This window comes from Myotis nattereri (assembly GCF_964212035.1).
Source record: "Myotis nattereri genome assembly, chromosome: 2".
In the NCBI taxonomy this organism is placed as follows: Eukaryota; Metazoa; Chordata; class Mammalia; order Chiroptera; family Vespertilionidae; genus Myotis; species Myotis nattereri.
This window is the reverse complement of record NC_138076.1, coordinates 43,158,669-43,185,128: the sequence shown is the minus strand read 5'-3', so window position 1 is coordinate 43,185,128 and position 26,460 is coordinate 43,158,669. Positions and strand designations below refer to the sequence as shown.

At 38.1% G+C, this 26,460-nt stretch overlaps 1 protein-coding gene across 1 annotated transcript in view; it reads right to left on the bottom strand.

Annotated features, from left to right (window-relative positions):
- Nucleotides 1-26,460, bottom strand: part of UGGT2 (UDP-glucose glycoprotein glucosyltransferase 2) — a 183,750-nt gene that overhangs the window by 125,983 nt on the left and 31,307 nt on the right. The window contains exons 7-11 of the mRNA XM_081083210.1: nucleotides 17,510-17,582; nucleotides 15,015-15,115; nucleotides 10,143-10,242; nucleotides 8,061-8,121; nucleotides 3,616-3,707 (exon numbers count right to left, since the gene is read on the bottom strand). Coding sequence (XP_080939336.1) covers nucleotides 3,616-3,707; nucleotides 8,061-8,121; nucleotides 10,143-10,242; nucleotides 15,015-15,115; nucleotides 17,510-17,582 — 427 coding nt within the window. The remainder of the gene's footprint in view (nucleotides 1-3,615; nucleotides 3,708-8,060; nucleotides 8,122-10,142; nucleotides 10,243-15,014; nucleotides 15,116-17,509; nucleotides 17,583-26,460) is intronic.

Below are 26,460 nucleotides of genomic sequence, written 5' to 3'. Positions count from 1 at the left end.
TCAGATACTTTTTTACATAATAGAATTTAAATGTTACCCATGGATTTTGCAGCTATCATATTTGTTACCTCATCCTAGTTTCCAAGGAAAAGCATTAAAAGAAAATTAGATAGTTATAAGGTACACTGGAAAAAGCATGAGATTCTGAATCCTGGTACTACTTGCTACCTGAGTTCCTATCTTTGTATGAGATCTCTCTGAGTCTTTGTTTTCCCATCTATATAGAGAGAATAGTCATAATCACTTTACAGGGTATTAGTATTACATTAATTTACTGCTGGGCATACTGTTGCCCTCAACAAGCATTTGTTTCCTCCTTGCTCTTCCTACATCATGAATTCTGTATATTGATTTGAAAAAAAAAACCCACACAGGTTCTTTAAATATGCTAGATTTACTTATCAGTAAAACTCTCGATTTCTAAATAATTTATCATGCTTCTCTTTTAAATACTTAGTGACTATCTTTAGATTACTTAGAACCCTTCACTGGCTTCTCAGGCCAAAATCTGAAACTTGGTTCCACATCTGATCTTTACCCACCTAAGTGAGTTCAGTTTCCTCCATCTCCTCTTCACTCCAGTCTGTCCATATTAGATTTTCCATTTTCTCAAAAATACCATTGCTTGCAGAATCTCCACTTCACATTTGCCTGATCCATCCTTTAAGTCTTAGCTTAAATATCACTTTCATGAAGAAATCTGATACCTACTATCTAAATGTTCCATCAAGAACAAATTAAATCTCTGGAGTTATAGACTCCCAAAGCACTGCACTTCATCTTTTATGAACCTTATCACACTATAATTATTTATTATCGGTTATTCCTCTAGACCGGCGGTTCTTAACCTATGGGTCGCCAACCTGTTGGTTGCGACCCTTTGGGGGTCGAATGACCCTTTCACAGAGGTTGCTTAAGACCATCGGAAAACACATACATCAGCGGTCTCAACCTGTGGGTCACGACCCCTTTGGGGATCAAACGAACCTTTCACAGGGGTCGCACGACCCTTTCACAGGGGTCGCCTAAGACCATCGGAAAACACATATATAATTATATATTGTTTTTGTGATTAATCACTATGCTTTAATTATGTTCAATTTGTAACAATGAAAATACATCCTGCATATCAGATATTTACATTACGATTTATAACAGTAGCAAAATTATAGTTAGGAAGTAGCAACGAAAATAATTTTATGATTGGGGGTCACCACAACATGAGGAACTGTATTAAAGGGTCGTGGCATTAGGAAGGTTGAGAGCCACTGCTCTAGACTGTGAATTTGACTTAGGCAATACTTTTATCTTGTTCACCAAATATCGACCTGTTTCTATAGAAAAGTAGGCACCCAGATACTGAGTTGAATTTTAAAATTGAATTTATTTTATAATACTGAATCTTAATGTTGCTTGCATTAAAATACATATTTACCAAGAAGCAAAAAGAATTCTGAGCCAGAAAACTTCATTAAGATACAGAAAAATTTACACGAGTGGGGATATCAAGACACCTTTGTTACTTCCTTCTTTCAGGATCAGAGGAAGAAGGGGTAGGCCATGGGGCATAGTGTCAGTTCTCCACAACCCAAAAAGACTATGAGAAAGAGGAGGTAGGAAGGAAGTGCAAAATAATTACTTACTCCCCCCCCCCTTTTTTTTTTTACTCCAAATGGACCTCTCTCTAGATCCAGGATATAACTTCAGTAATATGACATTTTTCTTCCTCTCCTCTTTCCTGTATCATTTTCTCCCATTCATTAACCTCTTCACACTGATTTTACCTACAGGTTCTGATCTTTTTCTGGATAGCCTCTTTAATTATTTATTTTGAAATAAGAATGTCAGAAGATAAAAATATCCTCACATATTTTCTTTTCCTCTAAGGGAATTATCATACCTTCAACTAGTGATCACTTCAGTGAGAAACAAAAATGTATCACTCACCCTGCAGCTCACTAATTACCACGTGAAGGAGCCAAGGGGTTGTATTTGTTGAATAACCTATGCCAGGGGTGGGCAACCCCTGGCATGCATGCCAAACATGGCACGACAGTAACTTTTGTTGGCACACGAAACCCACTCTTATAATCTTCCATTTACAATTTGTTTCTTAATATTGACTTTTTTATTTTTCAGATAAATTCAGTGTAGGTGCATCTTAGATAAATAAATAATTTTACATAACAAGTTATCTTAAAGCCCATAGACATGGATTGACAAGAGAGGGGAAGAGCAATGTCTATGCCTCTGCCTTAACTCTCCCTGCGTTCCTAGATCCAACCAGTGTTTTGGTTTCATCCACATACGCTTGTGAATCTTTGTTCTCAGTGATGAATTTTGTTAAGTCTCGTAATAGGAGTAGCCTCGTGCATATCTCTGAGGGTCACAAAATATAAACCTGATGTAAAATCTCTGTCATCAGTGATGCAGCAGCAAAAGTCCCACTGATAATATCAAACGGAGTCATAAAGTTTTCTGTCCGACTATCAGTGTACATGTATACATTAAAAAATAAATGTATTTTTCATCATCATATACTGTGTTTTTGTCACCCGAATGAATTTTATTATTTCTTCAAGGTTCTTCACATACGTACACCTTAAGAGATATCAAGTAGGCGTAACATGTTCTCAAAAAATTAGGGTTGGCACGCAGAAGAATTTTGAGTCTGAGATTTTGCTGGTTTTGGCACGCACTCACAAAAAGGTTGCCCACCTCTGACCTATGCCTTTCTAAATGACACATCAAAATGCTCCGGCTATGAAAATTTCCCCATACATTGACATGGAAAACTTTCCACAATCTATGTACCACTTCCCTGCTTTTATAAACCTGTTTTCACTGTGCTGAGCACAGATGTACCTTTTGTCCCCCTGAAGTTTATAGGCCAGGAGCTAACAATTGCTCTATTCTTTTTATGTATCTTAGATTATCATTTTCCCAATATTAGACCTAAGGATTCAACTAAATAAAGAGAAAAGCACCATTTGAACTACCTAGTCTACTTCTCAGTTTTTCCTATATTTTCCTATATATTTCCAAACTGGTAAGAAAATACAATAAATATTTAATTAATTTAAGTTCAATAAAATATATTCAATTGAATTAAAACTGAATGTCTGAACTAAAGTATTATGCTTGCAAGATTTATTTTATATTCTAAATGTTAATTCTTAAAGTACTTTTATGCTTCTCTTTAAAAATAAAATAAATTCAATGATTTCTCTTCTTTTGGCCCATGACTGATTTATGGGCCAGTGGCCATGAAGAATAAAAGACTATCTAATCCTGCCCTAGAGCATTTTTTGAAGAATTTTTTTTTTAAACCTAAGGGAAACGATAGCACCCTGAATTCTATAATTTCAAATTTTCTTCCTGACAGATAAAAGTACAGTTTTCTCAACAACTGTCTCCAAGTTCTCTCCCAGTTCTAACATTCTAAGACACTTAAGAGAGTATTCTACAAAAATAACAGGTGTTTCATACAATTAAAAACATGTATTTGTTTTACTCTAAAGTGATTATTTGAATTTTGACAAATACTAAATTCAGGACAACATTTACCTTTATATAAACCATAGTTATCGTTTGTATCTATAATTCAATACTTACCTAAAGGGATCAAGAGCATCCATGTCAACACGAAGTCCATTTATATACAGACGAGCATCACCTGGCTGAATTTCAAATCTATTATGAAGATCCTTGAAACAGAGCAGAATAATAAATAGCTAACCCAGTGACATAATAATATCAATCTATGTCAGGAGTCTGCAAACAGATAGTAAATGTTTTAGACTTTGCAGGCCATACTATCTCTGATGCAACCACTCAACTCTGTCCTTGTAGCATGAAAGCAGCCAAAGACAATATATGAAAAAAGGGCCATGGCTATGTTCCAATAAAATTTTATTTATAAAAACCGTTGGCAGGTTAGATTTGACTTACAGGTTGGTAGCAGTTTGCCCCCTGATCTAGTAATGGGCATCTGATGACAGATTTGAGATACAGATACCTGAATATTTTGATTTTTCAGTATGTGATATTAAAGTTCTAATGCTGCAATGATTCCTTGACTCCCACTTTTTATATTGTGAGTGTGTGTATGTGCGCTCACACACTTAAATTTGTTAGTTGGCACATTCCTATTCTTTAATATACCAGGACTCAAAACGTAGGTGTATGTGTAAATATTTGGAGATCACTCTAAATTCATAAAGGTTTCCACTAAAGCAGTGTTTTAATGTTCACTGTCTTTTCTTTTCATTCAATAAATATTTCTCAGGGGCCTACTGCAGGCACTAAGGTAATAACAAAAGTAAAAAAGGTATTGTCCTTGCCAGTACAGACTAGTTATTAAGATCAAGGTGAGGTAGTCAGATCTACTTTAAATCTTAGTCTTGCTACTTACTAGTGGTAAAATTTGTGCAAAGGTACTTAGTTTCCGTAAGTCTCATCTGTAAAATGGAGTATTTACATCTGTCTCACTGGTTTGTTATAAGGTTTAAAGGTAATCTATACCTGTGTCCAGTCACATGTACAGTCCTCACAAATAAAGCCTTTATTACTATTGTCAGTGTAGGTAAATTGGTCTAGGAGAAAAAAAAAATGTAAAACAGTGCATTTTAAAGAGATTGCATGATGAGTGACCTAATAGAGATTTGTATTCATTATTCTAGAAAGACAGATAATGAAATTAACTTGAAGAGATTCAGAGAAGGCTTGACAGAGGTAAGTTTTTCTGTAAGTTTATCACTCACCATGACAGGTGAGTTACACAGAGAGAAGAGAGGAGCTAGATTTGTAACAGGAGAGAAAATATTTCCACTGGATTTATGCAGAATACTGCCAAGGGATTAAACCCTAACATGAGAAGGTTCATAGGTAAAATACTGATTAGTTTTAGCTCTGTCTTAAGCTCTCCAAGGACTTCATTTGGTTTAGGCAACTCAATTGTAAGTGGACAGTACACCAAAGCACACAATCTACCCAACATTGCTAATTCCCTCAGGAATATTTAAGCCAAGCACAGTGCCTTGAACAAAGAAGATGCTCAAAAAGAGTAATAAACTGAACTTAATTGCTGAAATATTGTCAGTCTCTTGGAGACTAGTACAGACAAATCCTTTCTCCTTCCCTTCAGAGAGGTAGCCTAAATCCTGTCAAATTACCCTGAGTGAATGACTTCAGGAAGCCTTTCTCAAATCAAGGGGTAAGAATTCAGTTTCCAGCAATATGATGAACCAGAGATCCCAAAATCCTCCTTCTAAAAGGAAATATAAAAAATGCTACATTAAAATATTAATAATGTCCTCTAAATGAATGGTTCAGCTTTTAAAGTAAAGATTTCACCTATGGGCAGAAAAGTAGTAAAAACACAAGTTCAAGAATGTGAACAGTTTTGGGTCCCTAAAGCTTGGGTTTCTAAAGTCTAGTCTCAAAAGGACAGAAAGCAAACCCTTGGGCTCACTGAGCGCAGACTGTAGGGTTAGAGACAACCTTGTGCACACAAAGAAGTGCTACTCACAGTGAAAAGGTGACCTAGAAAACAAAATGCCCTGCAGAAACAGCACAGAAACTTGTTTTCCTCACCTTGGTTGCAAGGAAGAACAAGTCTTCCATAAGAATTCATTGCTTCTGGTTTTCCTTCATATGGACTTGAGGCTAGATTTCTCACTATTTTTAAGGTCCAAAAAAATATACACGGACTTTTTATTTAATGTGGAATGAAGTTGAGTGTGCTCTTAGCCTTTGAGCAGAAACAAATGTAAATTTCCATGGAAAATATGACTTCATTTTTTAAAAAAGAGGAAACAATGGTATTATAACATATCTCTTTAACAATCAATGGAGCTGGGCTATTACCTGAAGCTAAAAATTTCCAATTGTTTGGATCTCAGATGACTGGTTGAGCTTTATAATGGTAAATTGGTTTATAAATGATTCTGGAGGACCCCACACAGAAACTGTATGCATTCTAAATTTAAAATGTGAGGTCAAATCGGATATAAATCTTCATATAGGAAGGTGGTGGTTTTTTTTTTCAGGATATGAAAAAAAAAGATTCTCTGAAAGAATGTTTTACAGAGGAACTTTTGGAGAAATTATTCTAATCAAGGGAATTTTTTCTAGAAATGTAAAATTCTCATACATTCTAAGTAATCAGTTGACATAATTAGAAGAGGTGTGAACTTCTTTTTGGAATAGCTATACTCCTTTATTTAGGTTCTGTATTTAAGTATCTCATTTGCTGGTTTTTTTATGTAACTATGTAATTAAAACAATGTTTCAAACTGCTAAAGCAAAATTAAAAAGTTACCAGACTACCTGACCATTTTTTCCCTTCCTTCCAAATAAAAAATGTCATGGGACATAACAGCTCTTACAATAAATAAAACACACACATTAGATTAACATTTATTTTAAAATCACCAAAAGCTGAACTCTAAGCAAAATAATAAGAATAATTAACTTCATAGGGAAATTTGCTGTACTTTGGAATTAATGCTGTTTTCTCCTGAATAAAACCAAACCAACATTCATTTACACAACCTCAGCAGTCATAGTTCCTCAATAATCTTTGCATGAGTGCCAAGTCAAACTATATAAAAACCTATACACAAAGAAACACAAACAAACAAAAACCAAAACTATACACAAAGAATTCTTATGCCCATTTTAGGACTTTCTACCCTGTTCTCCAGCCCCTATCCATGGCCTACAGGGCTATCTGTTTTACTTCCCGCCCCCCGCCCCTCAAGTTTTTTGTTCATCCTTTTCTAGTGTCCTTTTATGCAAATACGAACACATACAAATATATACCTTGTTTTCCCTGCTGTCTTACACACACAAAAGATAGACTTACCAACAGACTTCACTATCAGCCTTTGCATACTGTAAATCTGGTATCTCAATATAACCCTGACCTGTATTTCTCTTATTATGAGTAAAGATAGATAATCTTTTTCCATATTCAAAGGCCAGTATTATTTCTTTTTTGTGTGTAAACTCTCTGATTACATGTTTTGCAGCAGTTATGTTTTACAGGAATTGTAGTATTGCTGTATATGGATGAGATGTAATAGTGACATACTTCCAGGGATGATGTGTATGGTTCCTAGCACCCATGCCCAACGAACTAAGCATCTACTTCTTTACATTGTAGTTGTCACCATCAGAACAGCTGACATTTATTGAGAGCTTACTGTCTCAGTGTGGCAGGCACTGCTGGCTGGCTCATCTAGCGCCATCCCTAACCTACTCTTCCTCTGCTTGCTTCAATTACTAGAAAAGTAAAAACTGACTTTTCTACCCTCCCTTGCAGCTAGGGAGAGGCACATTACAACATTTTGGCCAATGAGATGAAAGTCAAAATTGGCTTATATGCTTCAGGAAGGCCTTAGTGAGGATGCCTCCTCTGCTTAGAATTCATGTAAGAAGTCTGGAGCTCTGGCAGCCATTTTTGCAACCAGATAAGGAAAAAACTCTGCCTGTGGCCACATATCTAAGATTTCTTTTATCTGAGAAGGTTAAACTACTTTTTGGGGCCCTGTGCATCTGGTATTATGTTACTTAAAACCAAACGAGTCTTATGTAATAAAATCAGACAATGTTCTAAGCACTTCGCAAGTATTAACACAATTAGGATCAGTTGGGGTCTTAAGGTAATTTAAGAAACTATTTGGAAGAATCTTACCAAATTACCAATCATGTCCTGCACACTATAGGATCACAGCAATGTTCCAGTGGTCTAAACTTGACTTGCTCCTCAAATTTTTAACTAATTTGAGAAATAATAATGAACTCATATTCTTTATCCTATTAAGAAAACCATACTACATGGACAAAAGATTTGAAGTATAGGGTGAATATGCAGGTAAGTAAAATATATGTCAGGAACTACTGGCTAGAATTAGTAGACAGCATAAAAATGGAAAAACTTGAACTGTTTTAATAAAAGTACAAATGAACATTTTCTTTTTTGTATGAAAACTGAAAATCCAAAGTCTGAAATAATGATATGACTATAGTAAATTTTTTAAAAAATGAATTCAAACCTGTTGATTTTTCTGTATTTCCTTCTTCATATGTTGATTTATAGAAATTCTGCTCAGAGATCTGGGAAAATAAATACTGTTGTAACTCATTCCTCCTTAAATGTTTAGGACTAATCTATAATTCAAGGTAATATAATACTTTGTGTAAGAAACAAACAACTCTAAAAGCTTCATGACATTTCTATATAGCCTATTAACAAGTGGTACGACGGCTTTCATTTGACAAGGGTATGTGATTCAGATGGAACAGAGACTGTCAAAAGTTCATGTGCACTAACTGAATGCATTAGGTATTGTCAGACTTGCTTAATTCTAGATACTTATTTTTCAAAAATACTTGATTAAAACGCTATTTGTGTTGTTTTTTTCACACAGAGAAATTTTGCACAAAATTATCAATGTCATCATGTGTATCAATACAAACAGGTAATTTTCAGAATATTTGCACACAATTTCGATTAATCTGGGATCTTTACCATAAAACATAACTTATAAAATACTGATAATACTGACTTCACATATTCACTTCTGAATAGCTTATAAAAAAATTTTTTAAGTAGGGCTATTATTTGACTTAACGCCTAAGAATGCTTAGTTATATATCTGTCAATTTTATGCACAGAAGAAAATGATTTAAAATTTAAAAGATAGTAAACACAAAGTTCTGCTTTAGGTACAACTCAAGCAGAAAGGTTTAATTTAAAACAATCCACAATAAGTGTGCATTATCTCCTAAAAGTTAGTAGCATTTGAGAGAAATTACATAAATTTGATAATGCAAGTTTTTCATTAATTTAGCAAATATTTTATTTCAATAAACATTTACCAATTGTTCACCAAGTGTTTTAGAGTTATGCTCAATGTAGCCATTAAGCAGTGTTAGCATAGTTTGTAAATATTTTTTAACAGCCAACTATGAATTAAAACTAGAGTGTAGCAGCTGAACCACGCAATAGTGGTACTTACTGTCAAAAAACGAATCAACTGTCTTCTTAAAACTAAAATTATTTTAACTTTATTTGTATTTAATCAATTAATTTCAAAAGTTACACTTAATTAGGAGCAATGTGGCTAAACATAATATTTATACACACATACATATTTTATGTTTCATAATACTGACTTCTCAAATTTTTGACTGTTTAAATTAAAATTGAGTCATAGCAATATATTCATTCTTAATATGTAAATAAAGTGACAAACCTGTGTATTTTCAGGGTACCATGAAAAGGTTCTTGGTATCTTGTGGTCAACTATGTACTCTTTATTTATCTTACCAAGGTAAAGAATATCTACTTAACATTCAGTAAAATGTACTGTGGATAAATGCAGAAAAGAGTGTTTAAGATAGAGAGAAGCCTAGCAAGCATCCACTGCTTAAGAAGGGATGCTGAGAGCCCAAGGATTCCTCTATTGTTTCACTTGTCACATGTTGTATGCATTCAATATAAGCTAACTTACTTTATATTTTACCGGTTGCCTGTAATTTTATATTCTGTCATTCCAGATCCAAATACAAATGCATCAAAGTCCTATGATTTTGTCAATCCTTACAATACCTGGAAACCTGAATTATCTATATTGTTTACCTATTGGCAAAAAGTATTCCATAAGCTATTTCATAAAATTAAGACCTTACTACTTATTTGGAATCTGAAATGGCAAGAAGATTTGGCTATACTTTGGGCATAGATTTATTTAGAATAATACTTTTCAACATCCTCCATGGTGAACAGAAAAAAAAAATGCCCTTTTATTTACTGCTTAAACAAACTTTTTCTTGGATTGTCATGTCTTGCTGCTTATATTTAAGTATATGTATGTCTAATGAATTTTTTTTCCTTTCTATTTGCCTCTAATTCAAGAGTTCTATTTTGCAGTACATACACACATGCATGTACAAGCCAATATTCTGCTCCGGTAAAAAACAACAACATACATAATACAGAAAGGTCCTGATTTCATAAACACTATTTATACTAGAATTAACTGACATTATGTTAAATGAAACCAGCTATTTTCATAAATTTTGTTTAATGGAAAGAATTCTGGTCATTATCAAACTAATAAACTTTACTATACCTGGCTTTTATGGGGAAGTTCTGTGAAATGTCTTTCATTAACTTTAAGGCATCATAAACTGGAGTGGCCATTATTTGAGAAGCTGCTTGAAAACTAAGATCTAGAAGGGAAAAAGAACATTAAAAAATCTAGCATAATGCCATACCTTTATAGACATTTCCATGTAATGTAAGTAATTTACTCAACCCTTCTGACCACATACTCTTATATAGACATTAGAAGCCCAGTGCACAAAATTCGTGCACGGGTGTGTGTATGGGTGTGTGTGTGTGTGTGTGTGAATGTGTGTGTGTGTATGTGTGTGTCCCTCAGCCAAGCCTGCACCCTCTCCCATCTGGGACCCACAGGGATTGGGCCTAAACTGGCAGCCAGACATCCCTCTCACAATCTGGGACCGCTGGCTCCTAACCGCTTCTGCCTGCCTGATCACCCCCTAACCACTCCCCTGACAGTCTGATCGACACCTTACTGTTCCCCTGCCGGCCGATTGCCCCTAACTGCCCTCCCCTGCTGGCCTGGTCGCCCCCAACTGCCCTCTCCTGCAGGCCTGGTCACCCCCAACTGCCCTCCCCTGTAGACCAGGTCACCCCCAACTGCCTTCCCCTGCAGGCCTTGTCCCTCCAACTGCCCTCCTCTGCAGGCCTTGTCCCTCGCAACTGCCCTCGCTTGCAGGCCTGATCGCCCACAACTGCCCCCTCCCCTGCAGGCCATCTTGTGTCCACATGGGGACAGCCATCTTGTGTGCTGGAGTGATGGTCAATTTGCATATTATCTCTTTATTAGATAGGATGAGACACCCTTATATTTAGCATTTTTCAAAACTTTTAAATGGAAAGGTATCACTTATTTCCTATTATGGTAAACTTTACACTTATAAATCAGTAATTATCATTTAATACTTAATATTTGTTTTCCACAAATTATAGTATAACTTCAAAAAGATATATGAAAAGAAATGTGGATGCAAAGCAATTTTTTTCTATATTTAGGTTAAATAGGCAAGAAAAGGCTTTGTTAAAAAAGAGTAACAAGAGGAAGGGAAAAAAAGTTTAAAGAACCAATTCTGAAAAGAACTTTTAGAAGGACTCAATGTTTTTAACTCAGTAATTATGAAAACTTTTAGAAGGACCCAATGTATTTAACTCAGGAAATACTCTTTCAGTATTGTCCTACTTTTATACTACAATAAAAATAAAATACTAAACTTAGCATTATTGTACTTGAAATGACAGTTCTATGGAAGAAAAAAATGTTTGTGGCTTACTATAGGCGGTCTCCAATATGCCAGAAGCAAAGTAGAATTTAAATATTTTCACACAAAAAAAGTACCTTATAGATAAGTACTCCACAAAAACTGATGAATGAATGAGTGAATGAACAGTAAAATAATAAATAAGACCATTTATGTTATGTCTCTTATTATTCTATTACTATTAAAGGCATTTATAAGCAACATAATTTTTAACTGGTATGCATACATTTAGGAATATATGCTTTTTTAGTGAGAAACCTTAAGAGTCATTACTTACATGATTGATATGATATAACAACTAATAGAAGAGTATTTCTTTTGAGGGAAATATATGATCAATGATGTTGCCTAACAGCATTTGGCTACACAATGTTATACTAAAAAACAGTACAATATAGTGGTAAAGGAAGAATTTAGGCTCTAAAATGAGATAGACCTGCTTGTTTTAGGTATTTTTGATACGTGCTTAATTATTTTGTGTGTCCATTTCTTGAAGTTTCCTCATCTGGGAGAGTGGGATATCTATATTATATGAATTAAAAAAAATTAGGATAATGCATATAAAGAGCCCATTACTATGCCAAACACATAGTATTGGCTAATATTTTTATCATCATCAATCGCCATCATTAAATACTATGAGCATGGACAACTATCTTTTACTCAGGTTGATAGCATAACTAGTCTTCTAAAACTTCTTATAACATGAGTGTAATTCCCTTTCACATGATCAATTTTCTACATGTAATTTATTTGAAGGCCCCTGAAAATTCACTTATATAATCAGAGTGCAAATAACAAGAAATTAAATAACAGATTCTATTAACATTTTTGCTTTTGTCTAAATTGTTCCATACCTAGATGATTCATAAATTGCTATTTAACACCTACACTTTGACTCTAAAATCCAGACCCCTATTTTAAATACCTTATTGGTTTTACCACTTGGGAATTTCAACAGCAGCATGTTGAAATTCTGATAGTCCCGCTTCATCTTTGCCCAAACCTGGTATTCTTTAGTCTTCTATTTTCAGCAAATACCACAAAATTGTCCCTCCAGTTGGGCAAACCATGAATATAGCTGTTGTTCTTGATATTTCCTTCTCCCTCCCATTTCACATCCAACCTCTCACAAAGATCTTTTGTATTTTCTCTAAATAATCCACCCTCAAATTTATTCCAAACCCTCTTCAAATTTCAATTCAATCATCACTCTGGAGAAAGCCTCCCCTTTCGGTTTACCCTTCCCTAGCCCCACCACACCAATTCAGATCTTCTTGGCATATACCCTTCAGAATCTATGTATCTTGACTTGGCAGCACTTAAAATGGTACTTTCTATATTGGTTTTTGAAATTATTTCTGTTTATCTAAGATCCTTTGAAGAAAACATGGTTATCTGTTTTAATTCTTCATTTTATCTTCAGAATTTAGTATTTTTCAAAATGTCAGCTGGAACCTATGAGTTAACAGTGAAGTCAGGTTAATGAGTAATGTGAATTTTTTTTCTAATGAAATATGGTAGAATAAAAGGAAGTTTTGTTGGAGTAGATAAAATGTAGTAAACATACATACTATATGCTAAAGATTTTTTTTTTTTTTTGGTTTTGAGCATACTTATGTATTCAGGCATTATACACTTTGTATGAGTATCAATATAAAATATATTCACTACTATGTAGGTCTCAGCTCAAAATTATGAAACCATGGATGTAGGGACATGGCTGAAACCTAGCAGACACTCAATAATTTTGTGTTAAATCAATAAAAAAAAAAAAAGAAAGAAAAAGAAAAGGTACTGATCACTCTTTCTTTCTTGAACATGTGTTTCCTTAGCTTCTATAATGAACTCTTCCATTTCTCATCCTCCCGCCATGTCCTCCTCATGGGACCCACTGTCCACACGGAGACGAGCACCATAGCCCCCTTCCTTGTGCATTGATTTGGTCACTCCCCACTTTCAGTTGGCACCCCCTCCTTTTAAACAACTTGATGCTATGATTTTAAACTTTTAAAATCCTCTCCTTTTAGCTTAAGGACTTTATATTCACCCCACAGCTAGCCCTTGTCATCTGGATATGTCACAATCCCTTTTAAGTCAATCATTGTAATGCCAGTCTCATTATTTCTGGGCCCTATATTCAACACACAAACCTGCTCCCATGCTTTATATTCTCAGCTGGATATATTAATGCCATTTTTTAACTCCTTTATCTCCTAAATATTTGCCAAATCCAGCTCTCCTTTCTATGCCTCTACCATAGTCATAGTTCAACCCCTCATTACACTACTTCAGTGATGTATTAATTAGGTTTTTTGTTCTTAGTCCATTCAAATCCCTTACACAGACACTTCGAAGGTTAATTAAAAGTAAGCTGACTATGCATATTCTCTGTTTACAAGCCTTCAAAAGCCTCTGTCAGCTATAATTTCTAAATTATGGGTCCCTTGGAGTACATTTTGAAGGAAAAGAAAGTAGACTGGGGCTTGCCTACAGCTGGAGGAATTGGGAGAAATGAGGGTGACTGTTAACATGTACACTACAGGCAGTCCTCGGGTTACTTCAGACTCAACGTACGTTGTTTCGTGGTTACGTCGCCATCTCCCATTTATTTATTAAAAAAAATAAAGTTCCGTCATTTTGACGTATGTACATATGTGATTTATGTTTTTTTATTATTTATTTACCACAAGTAAAAGTCAGGAATTATTATCTTTAAATTTATTTTTACTGTTTCACTTTATTACTGCTGTGTATGTGTTCCATGTGAGTGATGTAGGTGCTTATGTAGGTGGGTTCTGACTTACGGCTAAAATCGCGTTACATCTCGCCGTAGGAACGGATCTCTGACGTAACCCGAGGACCTACTGTACTTTCTCTTTGGAGTGATGAAAATACTCTAAATTAACTGTGGTGACAGTTAAAAATTCTGAAAATATACTAAAACCCATTGAATGATATACTTTAAATAGATAACCTGCATAGCATGTCAGTTGTATCTCAATAAGCTGTTAGAAAGTTTTAAAAGTTGATGACAGATGTGATGAAAGTTATGGATCACACAAAAAAACATGACCCCATGACCTACTAAAAATTACAAGTTTTAAAAAAGTACAAGCTGAAAGGAGTTATTGTTCAATCCAAACTAAATTTTGGCCATAAAATATCTGCTTATGGGATGTCAGCACAGAAGCTGTTCTAAGCGAATAGTGAAACGTGCAATAGTCAGTCTATTAAGATCCAAATTTTAAATAGAAGAAAACTAAAGTTTATATGTGATTTCTCCTGACCTACTAGTTAGGATTTTTAATCAATGTTATAGATTCCGTGAAATGTGATTTAATATAGCTAAATCAGTGTACACTTTAAAAATGATTAGATAATACCAAATAACTACACTTCATATAATTTTAAGTCTTACAGACATAAAAAATATAATTTGGTTGATGGATAACATTTTTATTAAATATTTATTTCCACAAGAAGTAATGTAATAATTTATATTTACATCACAGTAATTATTACTTTCTATAAAATAATTTATATCATGTTATATAAAAGCTTCTTAAATAAAACAGAGATCATTTACCAAACTGCTATGTTAAAGTAAAATACTATACCTTGTAGTTCCCAGACTTTCAAAGGCATCATTTCTTTGCTACTCTCAATCAGGTATTTCTGGAATGCTGTCAGATTATCTCTGAGATCTGAATATCTTTCTCTGCATTAAAGTAGTAAGTAATGTTAATTATCACCACCTACTATAAATCACTATTTAAGCAGTATGCTTTCGAAATTAACTCTTCCAAATTAGTTATAAACTAATTGTTCATCATTAAAAGAATAAGTCATGATGCAACTATATCCACAGAACTTAAAAATAAATGAGGGAGATATATGTCTATTTTTTTCAATATATAAACAAAAGAAAACCTCTCTCAATTGTTAACATGCTAACATTACCTATAAGGGTCCCAAGGGTGAGGGCTGAATTACTAGTTTTTATGTTATATACTTTTTATTTTAACATTTTATAAATTAAAAGTATTGCTTTTACAGTTTAAAATAAAAAATATTTTATAAGGAAAAACATAAATGCTCCCTATACAATCTTAGAGCTTACACTATTTCTGAAAAGTTCCATGTATAAAATGTATAAAAAACATAAGATAATTTTGCCTAATATTAAATACATCTAGGTATTTTTAGAGAATGCCAAATAATAATGTAGTAGAATGATATTTTACTATACATACAATCTAAAGTATAATCTTCTATATCTCATGAAATCAAGACACAGTGCCATTTCAGATTTAAATAGAATTCCTTTAAAAAAATATTTTAGCTACCATCACAACTTATAAAATAATTTCAGGAGAAAAGAGAAATGAAGATATTAAAAAGTGAAATGAGAATAAATACACAGAACATATATTCAGAAATGCATTAATCTTACAGATAACAACAAATAATATACTACAGTGTCAATATCTTGCAATTTGATTAAAATGTAGGACCACATATTGAAAATGAATCAAGATTGACTACAACTGGTCTCATAATGAAAAAGCAACAAAATTTCAGAAAAAATCACCACAAATTACATTAACCCCTCATTTCTCAAAATTTTAAGTAATGGAGTAATATTAAGTTTGTAAGAGATATATTGTTCTTCATATTTAATCATAATCAATAATTTTCAATGCTAAATTTATTTATGTAACTCAGGTCAAAATACATTATTCATATAATACCTTAAAGAAAAAAATTACTTTTCCCTAAATCAGTTGAGTAATGGTATAAGAACTAACTTTGAGTATATCCTCTTAAAAAACTAATATCCCAGGATTCCAAAGGCTTTTTGGAGGATGCACAATTTATTCCCATAAAAATTTATGTTTAGAAAAGAACAGAACTATGGATTCTGAGATGTTGAGACACAGCTGAAAATGAAATAAAAATGTTTTGTTATCTACTAAATAAATACCTTAATTAGAATAAATCTATTCTGCAAGATGCATTAACTTTTTAAGACCACTAGTATACCACTTGGCCAATACAGTTTAGAGTTGTAACTCAGTCATCTGTATAAATTAGCATAGTCTCCAAAAATGTTCCCCTCACTCTATATAGTTATCTACTCACCAGAGTAGATAAGTGTCCTAAGTGTCCTTTATGTAATACTAAACATGAACTAAAGATATTAATAAAATCACTTTTTGTTTTCATTAATTTTGCCTTTATATTGGAATCATAAACTTTCCCTTCTTGGAAATAAGAGAAAATATAAAGCTACAATGATCCCCATTCATGAATATTCAGAGAGTACTCACCATCCTATTCCTTGTCTTCAATCAGTAATGCAGGAAAAAAAGGGGGGCACAATTTTAATTGTTCAAAGTTTACTTAAACATGGGTATGAAATTACGATGAGACATTAAAAGCTTTTTAATATGGGAATCTGCAGCACAGAAATTTAGGGAAATAAATTTTCTCTTCTTTTGAGGAGTAAAAATTATGATTTTTTTTCATGCTAAATATGTATGTGTGTGTCCTCACCCGAGGATATTGTTCCATTGGTTTTTAGAGAGAGTGGCAGGGAGAGGAAAAGACAGAGAAATATTGATCTGAGAGAAACACATCGATAGGTTGCCTCCTGCACGAGTCCTGACCAAGACCTGGGCTGGGGAGGAGCTTGCAACCAAGGTACGTGACCTTGACTAGAATCGAACCCCGGACCCTTTGGTCCACAGGCCGATGCTCTACCCACTGAGCCAAACCGGCTAGGGCTCATGCTAAATATTAACCATAATTTTTGTAACCTATTATATCTATAAAATATTCTATAAATTTTGATTTAGATTTTTTGCCAGAGATAACTTTGATCATTTTCAATTCCTATTGTCTAATCATACTTACACTCTTGAATTAGTGATTACTTTTCAATTTTGTGCTTTTTTTGTATTAACTGTGTATTACTTTTATAATAAATAAAAACAATTATATGTGTATTTTTAAAATGTGAAACATAAGCTAACAGAGCATATTGAATTAATTCCCATAAAAAGCACATGTAAGAGTATATTAATATCATTTTACTTCATTTCAGACTTACTTTAGTTTCCCAAAGAAAAATCCTTGAACTTCATTTGTTTCAATCTCACCTTCTATGGTGGTATTAGTCACAGCTATATTTGGGAAACAAAACCAAAATAAAATAAAAACACTCTCAGAATGGAAAAACAGTATGTAATCAAATATCAGGAGACTTCAAAATGAAATTAAATGACATCTGTTTTACTTTGTTTCCTTCATGGATCAGCTTAATGTACCTGCATGTGCACATGCTTGCATTCCTGACTGTGCCCTCTCTTTTTATTTATTGTTTTTAAATTGAATTTATTGGGGTGACATTGGTTCACAAAACCATGCAGGTTTAAAAAAATAAAATAAAAAAACCATACAGGTTTCAAATGTACAATTCCACAAAACCTCATCTGCACACTGTATCCTGTACCCATCGCCCAAAGCAATCTCTTTCTGTACCTATTTATCCCTACTTTGCCCCCCTCCACCTACTCCCACCCTCTTCCCCTCTGGCTATCATCACACTATGGTCTGATGTGTGATGAACTCAAGACACAGTGCCATTTCAGATTTAAATAGAATTTTTTCTATTTAAAATAGAAATTTTTTTCTATGTGTTATATATATGTTTTTTTGCTTCATCTCTTCACCGTCTTTCATCCAGTCCTCCAACTCTTCTCCCCTGACAGCTCTCAGTCTGTTCCATGCATCCATGGCTCTATTTCTATTTTGTTCACTAGTATTTGTTCATTAGATTCCACACATAAGATTTTTGCTTAATCCTTTCACCTTTTTCACCCAGCCCCAAACCCCTCCCCTCTGACATCTGTCAGCCTATTGTCTGTTATCTATGAGTCTGTTCCTATTTTATTTGTTAGTTTCTTTGATTCATTAGATTCCACATATAAGTGAAATCATATAGTACTGTCTATTTTCTGGCTGGCTTATTTCACTTACATCAGGTCCTTCCATGCTGGTTTTCAGATTCTTTGTCTTTAATTTTTGCTATTTTAATTATTATGTGTCTTGGGGTGGGCCTTTTTGGGTCTATCTTGTTTGGGACTCCCTGTGCCTCCCGGACTTGTGTCTTTTTCCTTCACCAGTTTAGAGAAGTTTTCAGCCATTACTTCTTCAAATAGGTTTTTGATCCCTTGTTCTCTTTCTTCTTCTTCTGGTATCTCTATGATGCAAATGTTACGCTTCATGTTGTACCAAAGGTCCCTTAAACTATCCTCATTTCTAAAAATTCTTTTCCCTTTATTGTTGCTCTGATTGGGTGTTTGTTTCTCCTTGTCTTCCAAATTGCTGATTTGGACTTCTGCTTCATGTAACCTACTATTTATTTCTTCTAGTGTATTCTTCATTTCAGATATTGTATTCTTCATTTCTAACTGGTTCTTTTTTGTGGTTTCTATGTTCTTTTTCATGCTGTTAAGTTCTCACTAAATTCTTTGAGCATACCTATAACCATTTTTTTGGAACTCCATATCTGGTAAATTGCTTGCCTCCAAATCATATAGTTTTTTTGTGTGGAGATTTCTCCAGCTCTTTCATTTGGGGCATGTTTCTTTGTCTCCCCATTTTTGTTGCCTCTTTGTGTTTGTCCCTATGTATTAAGTCAATCTGCTATGTCTCTGTAGGGTGGCTTTAAGTAGTAGGTGTCCTGTAAGACCAATGGCACACTCGCCTTGATCACATGAGCTGGGTGCTCCAGGAATGTCCCTTGTGCAGGGTATGTGAGCCTTCTGTTGTAATTGAATCTTGATTGCTGTTGGTCTGTTCATGTGTGGGAAGGACCCTCAGGCTGGCTGATTTTGAGGATTGACTCCAACCACAGAGTATGAGCTGCTGTGTAGGTGTTGATCACACAAAGCAGATTTTGCCTCAGTGTGGTCTGATGCCTCCTGAGATCTCCCTTTAGACATGCCACTTGTGGGGCCAACCAGAGCCTGTTCAGATGTCGTCTGCGTATATATCTGTTCCTGGGCCTCTTGGTAGGGAGCTGGTGTAGGTCAATGCCAGACGTTGCCTGTGAGTGGCCCTGGGCATCCTGTTTGAAGTTACAAAGCCAGTTTGTGGTTGCCTCTGCTGGGCATCCTGTTTGAAATTACAAAGCCAGTTTGTGGTTGCCTCTGCTGGGCCTTGGTGTGCATGAAAATGACCAAACTTCACACCAAGGCTGGCTTCCACCAGCACCAAGCCCAGGGACTGATCAACAAAAGGCCCAAGGTCCCCTAGATCCGCCTCTGGTGGTACTCAAGTTACATAAGGAGGTTCTCAGTGAATCACCAGGTAGGCGTGAGTGGTGCTTACCAGATTGATACATGTTTGAGCATGGTGCCAGTCCTGGTTATGAGGCCACTCAGCCAAAGTCCTAGGGTATAACAAGTCTAGCTGTCCCCCTGATGGATGCCCACAAACCTATGTGGTGGGATGGGGTCACAGGGAGTTGTCAGGGTGAGGCCAGCAGAGTTTGTCAGTCCCAAACAAACTAAGGGAAGGCTCTGCACCAGTCTGGTGTGGGAGAAAATAAATGGTCCATGTCTTCTAACCACACAACTCAGCCTATTGCACATTTTGCCTGGAGCCTGAGCTTAGCAGGGTAGGGCCCCAGTGGGAGTCAGGAGGGTGGGGCCACCAGGAGCCTGGAAGGGGGAGCTAGCAGATCTCCCATGCTAGGGAGGCCACCAAGCTCAGCTTCACAGGAAAGTGGGGGGCATGGCACTGGCTCCAAAGCCATACAACTCAGTCACTAATACCCCCTAAGTCTGCCTGGACCACTACACTCTGGCATGGGCAGTTGTATCTTCAGCAGGGTGCAAGCTCCAAAGGATGGGACCACTGGGAGCCTAATGGGTGGGGCTATTGCATTTCCCCAGGCTGATGCCATAAAGAGGAGAGTGCTACACCCAAGAAAGATAGCATCCGCTATGTGGGTGAAGGACTCCACCACAGTCCAGAATGAGATTTTGTGCACTCTCTTTTTAAATGGGCTTGATTTATTAAATAGTTAAGCATTAAAAAATGTTCTATTTTATAACCAGAATGATAAACCAAAGGGCCTGCAACAAATCTTGAGTTGAGATCTTAAACCAGGAAAGAGATCCAAGCCCTAACAAATATAGTTCTTGCATATTTCTCATGCCTTTAAAAATAATCAAAAAATCTTTAGAAAAAAGTCATGGTCTCAAAATATAAAGATGTACTGTTTTATATTCCTATCCCTTACCCTCACTTCTTCTTTACTTACCAATAACTGCAGTTTACAGTGTGGTGAGTGGTATATACATAAGGCATTTGGGATTATAAGAATTTGTGACTTCTTACAGCATAGGGTTGCTCTCTAACAGAGTCTGTCAGAGCTCATCAACTAAACTTCTCCTTTCTTACTCTTGTGAAGGTCTGGATCTCTAGAACTACAACTAAAAACCTTTGGTGCTTTGATGTAGTCTTCCTTTCCCTCCTTTTCGTTCATTCATTCATCAAGCAAATATATTGACTGGCTACTATGATGCATAATGCCTAATGGGATAGACCCCAGAAATGGGAGACACAAACTCCACTTGGTGGAAAAGGAGAGAGACAAATAAACAATTTTAATAGAGTGTGTAAATCTTTTCTGAAAGAAAGCACAAGCCCTATGGAATATAGGGAAGGAAAAACCTCTGACAAAACAGGAAGATAGGCAACCATCTCAGAGTTACTGACTGGCATATGTCTGAAGAGATGAGTAGGCCTTAGATGTAATGAAAGAGGTGGGAGAACGGAGGAAGGTGTCAGCAGAAGGAACGGCATATGCAAAGAGATGAAAGTACTCTGTGGTGGCCATAAGGGCTTGGCATGGAGTCACACATGGATGTATCCAGGGAACATGAAGTCATTCTGTATAGTTTAGTGTTGCAGGATCAGATGATATAAATGAGAGAAGGCCGAGGGAGAGTGATAAGGCAGAAAGAAGCCAGTGTGTGAACAGCTTTCTTTGCTATGCTACCATGCTTAAATTCAGGAGGGAGGTTACAGGGAGCCACTAAGTGATTTTAACCAGTGAAGTCACAAAGTCAGATTTCCATGACAAGAAATCCAATCTGAAAGCACTGTGGAGACTAAACTGATTAATTTATTTTGGAGGTTGGGGGTTGAGGGTACTGAAGACCAAAGATCAGAGAGAAGGTCAGTTAGAAGCTGATACATGTACACAGAGGAAAAAAAGAACTGAACTAAAGGAGTGGCAACTAGAATGGAGAGACAATTTATTCCAAATCCTATATAATAAAAGCCTAATATGCTAAGTGTCTAACCATTTGTTCGACCATTTGACCAGTCGCTATGATGCACACTGAGCAGCAGGGGGCAAACGCTCCCACTGATAGGTTAGCTTGTTGCTTCGGTCTGGCCGATCGGGACTGGGCAAGACAGGCCAGACATGTACTGGAACCCTCCTTCAGTACCTCCCCAGCTGGCCAACCTCCGGCGGTCCCTCCCTAGCCAGCCAGCCCCGATCAGGACTGGGTAAGATAGGCCGGACACACCCTGGAGCTCTCCTGTGGTCCCTCCCTGGCCCCAATCGTGCACCAGTGGGATCCCTCAGCCTGGCCTGCGCCTTCTTGCAATCCAGGACCCCTTAGGGGATGTCAGAGAGCCAGTTTCAGGCCAATCCCCACAGGCCAGGCCAAGGGACCCTACTGGTGCACAAATCCATGCACCGGGCCTCTAGTATATATACAAAAGGGCGATGACAGAATTTAGTATGTAATTTGTAATATAGATAGTACATGTAATATAGATAATACATGTGATCACCTCACTTTTCATTATTTATTATGTTTTTATCTTGTATGTTTTTAGAGAGAGAAGAAGGGAGAGGGAGAGACAAACAGTGATGAGAGAGAAACATTGATCAGTTGCCTCCTGCACGCCCCCTATTGGGGATTGAGCTCAAAAGCCCAGCATGTGCCCTGACCAGGAATCAAACCTTGTCTCCTGGTGCATGGGACAATGCTCAATCCACTGACCCACACCAGCCTGACATCACCTCACTTTTTAAAGAAAATTCTACAGGCTCAAGGACAGGTTGAAAATGCCTTATGTTACTATACTAGTATATGTTACATGTCTTAAAAAAGGAGTAGGCATTAAATAAAATGACTTAAATAAGATATTAAATTATAAAGCATTATAAAAATACTAGAGGCCCGGTGCACAAAAATTTGTGCACTCGGGGGGGAGAGGGGGTCCCTCAGCCTGGCCTGTGCCCTCTCACAGTCTGGGACCCCTCAGGAGATAATGACCTGCTGGCTTAGGCCTGCTCCCGGGTAGCAGAGGGCAGGCCCAATCCCTAGGTGCAGCCCCTGGTCGGGCTCAGAGCAGGGCCGATTGGGGAATTGGGGTGCCGCCCCCTGTCATGCACAGAGCAGGGAGGACTGGGAGGTTGCGATGCCACCCTCAGTCACACTCAGGGTAGGGCTGATTGGGGGGTTGGGGCACCGCCCCCTGTCACACTCAAGGCAGGGTTGATGGGGAGGTTGCGGCGCCACCCCCTGTCACGCACAGAGCAGGGCCCATCAGGGGATTGGGGAGCTCCCCCCTATGACGCACAGAGCAGGGCGGATCAGGGGGTTGGGGCGCCGCCCTCTATCACCCACAGAGCAGGGCCAATCAGGGGGTTGGGGCGCCGCCACTGTCACACTCAGGGCAGGGCCGATGGGGAGGTTATGGCTCTACCCCATCAAACACAGAGCAGGGCCCGGGGGGGGGGGGTTGGGGCGCCGCCCTCTATCACCCACAGAGCAGGGCCGATCAGTGGGTTGGGGCGCCGCCCCTGTCACACTCAGGGCAGGGCCGATGGGGAGGTTATGGCTCTACCCTGTCACACACAGAGCAGGGCCCGTGGGGTGGGGGGGTTAGGGCGCCGCACCCTGTCACACACAGAGCCACAGGGCGATCAGGAGGTTGGGGAGCTCCCCCTATCAGGCACAGAGCAGGGCTGATCAGGAGGTTGGGGCGCCTTCCCCTGTCAGGAACAGAGCCACAGGCAATCAGGGGGTTTGGGCGCTGCCCCCGTCACACTGATCCCGGTGCTGGGAGACCTTGCAGCTCTGCTGATCCCGGTGCTGGGAGGCATATTACCCTTTTACTATATAGAATAGAGGCCTGGTGCATGGGTGGGGGCTGGCTGGTTTCCCCTGAAGGGTGTCCCGGATCAGGGTGGGGGTCCCCACTGGGGTGCCTGGCCAGCCTGGATGAGGGAATGATGGCTGTTTGCAGCTGGTCACACACCCTTCAGGGTGGGGGTCCCCACTGGGGTGCCTGGCCAGCCTGGATGAGGGGATGATGGCTGTTTGCAGCTGGTCACACCCCCTCAGGGTCGGGGTCCCCACTGGGGTGCCTGGCCGGTCTGGGTGAGGGGCTGAGGGCTGTTTTCAGGCTGGGACTGAAGGTCCCAACTGCTCCTTTTTTTCTTTTTTTCTTTTTTATTCTGAGCCAGCTTTAGCTCTGAGGCTCCAGCTCTTAGGCCTCCGCTCCTGAAAGCAGGTATCTGGTTTGTTTAGGTTCTACAATCGAAACTCTGTATCAACTCCAGGTCTGAGATCCCGGCTAGCTGAAAGCTGGTTTCTGGGGTTTTGTTTAGCTTCTATTTTTGTAACTATGTTTCAAACTGCCAGCTCAGAGGCCTGCAGCGGCAGGCGGGGAACGTTGGAGTCCTCCGTCACTGAAGCAAGCAAGCCTCATGTTAGTTTCAAGCTGCCTGGCTGCCAGCCGCCATCTTGGCTGGCAGTTAATTTGCATATCACCCTGATTAGCCAATGGGAAGGGTAACAGTCATACGCCAATTACCATGTTTCTCTTTTATTAGATAGGATATGTAACTATAAGGAAATGTATAAAACCTGAATATTATTTCTACTATACTTTTCCAGCAACTCTTTAACTAACAAGACTTAAATCACAGTAATACAGATCTTTATTGGAAACACATTCAGTAGGAGCAGCTAGAGCTAAGTCTACAATCAGGGCAGGGTTTGCAGGACCAGATCCTGAACAGAAAAACAAAGTTGAAGCAGAAGCCACATCTGAGAGCCTATAAAAGAATTTAAAACTCTTAACCAAGAATCAGATATAAATTTCTGAAGAATTAGGTAATAAAACATTTTCATAAGTATATGAAAATTCTTTTCCAGAGTCCTTCATCTAGAGCAGCGGTTCTCAACCTATGGGTCGCGACCCCTTTGGGGGTCGACCGACCCTTTCACAGGGGTCGCCGAAGACCATCTATGAAAACACATATATAATTACATATTGTTTTTGTGATTAATCACTATGCTTTAATTATGTTCAATTGGTAACAATGCAAATACATCCTGCATATCAGATATTTACATTACAATTCATAACAGTAGCAAAATTACAGTTATGAAGTAGCAATGAAAATAATTTTATGGTTGGGGGTCACCACAACATGAGGAACTGTATTAAAAGGTCGCGGCATTAGGAAGGTTGAGAACCACTGGTCTAAAGCATTCATTTAGTACCCAGGAATACAAGCAGATTAGTTTGTAGGTCAAAAATCTAACCAAGCTACTTCATCTAAACAAACATCCCCCACCCCACTTCAAGAAAGAAAATAAAAACGCCATCAACCTAACTTCATTATAAATAAACTAGAGGCCTGGAGCATGAAATTCGTGCATGGGTGCGGTCCCTAGGCCTGACCAGTGATCAAAGTGCAAGCATCTGGTGTGGAAGGGCAGGTCCCAGCTGACCTCTGGGCCCCTGGGTCCCCAGGCAGCCCCCTCTGCCTAAGTCATGGCGCCTGAGTCCCTATGTGGAGATACGGTGAGTACAGCTAGAAACTGCGAACCGGGGTGCAGCGTGGGCCTCTGGGCCACTTAGTGGCACTGCACAGAAGCCAGGGGGGCAGTGCGCTCCCTCCTGACCGGCCTTGCAGACCGGCTTCTGCATGAGCCCACAGGGAGCCTCACCAGCCCCTGTGGTCCCAGTGGCTGCGGCCTGGCTCACCTGAAAGAGGCCGTGCCGGGTGCAGGGTGGGCTCCTCACGGGCTCCCAGAACCTGAGCACGGGGGCTTCCCCAGCACACAAGCCCTGGCATCCCTGGGGAGGGTAGCAGGGGGAGTGAGAGCGAGCTTGGCGGACACCCCGCATTCTCACCGCACCTCCATCCCCATCACCCCCACCCCCAGGTAGCCGGCGAGTGGCACAGTGCATAGCCGACGCCCACCATATTCTGTGCCACCCTCTGGTGGTCAGCACACGTCATCATGAGCGGTCGAACTCCCAGTCGAGGGGACAATTTGCACATTAGGCTTTTATTATATAGAATATTCAGACAAACACTCCTAAGGCAAATGAATTACCGATGAGTTTCAGATTTACTGAGCTATTGATCGCCTTTGATCTCTTAGACCCCTCACCCTCACCCTGGTGGGTGGCTGGGCACATCAGGCCAGGCAGAGCTCCTGGGCCAGTCACCTGGAGCCATAAGCATTTCTGTCTAATGCCTCAGTGTACCTTATATTCTCATTTTGAAATATGTTTCTAAAAATGGTTGGTAAGCCCTAAACGGTTTGGCTCAGTGGATAGAGCGCAGGCCTGCGGACTCAAGGGTCCCAGGTTTGATACAGGTCAAGGGCATGTACCTTGGTTGCAGGCACATCCCCAGTGGGAGGTGTGCAGGAGGCAGCTGATTGATGTTTCTCTCTTATCAATGTTTCTAACTCCCTATCTCTCTCCCTTCCTCTCTGTAAAAAATCAATAACAATATATTTAAAAAAATTCAAAATAAAAATAAAAATGGTTGGTAAGCCATTGGGTATAAGCAAAACTTCAAACTCAAAAAAATATGTCTACCCCGTCAACAGCCTCTTTTAACATGAGTAGAATTTTAGTTATGAAAATTTTTTAAAAACAAAAGGATATAAACCTCCAAATTTTCATTCTACTCAAATACAGAGAGAAAACTTA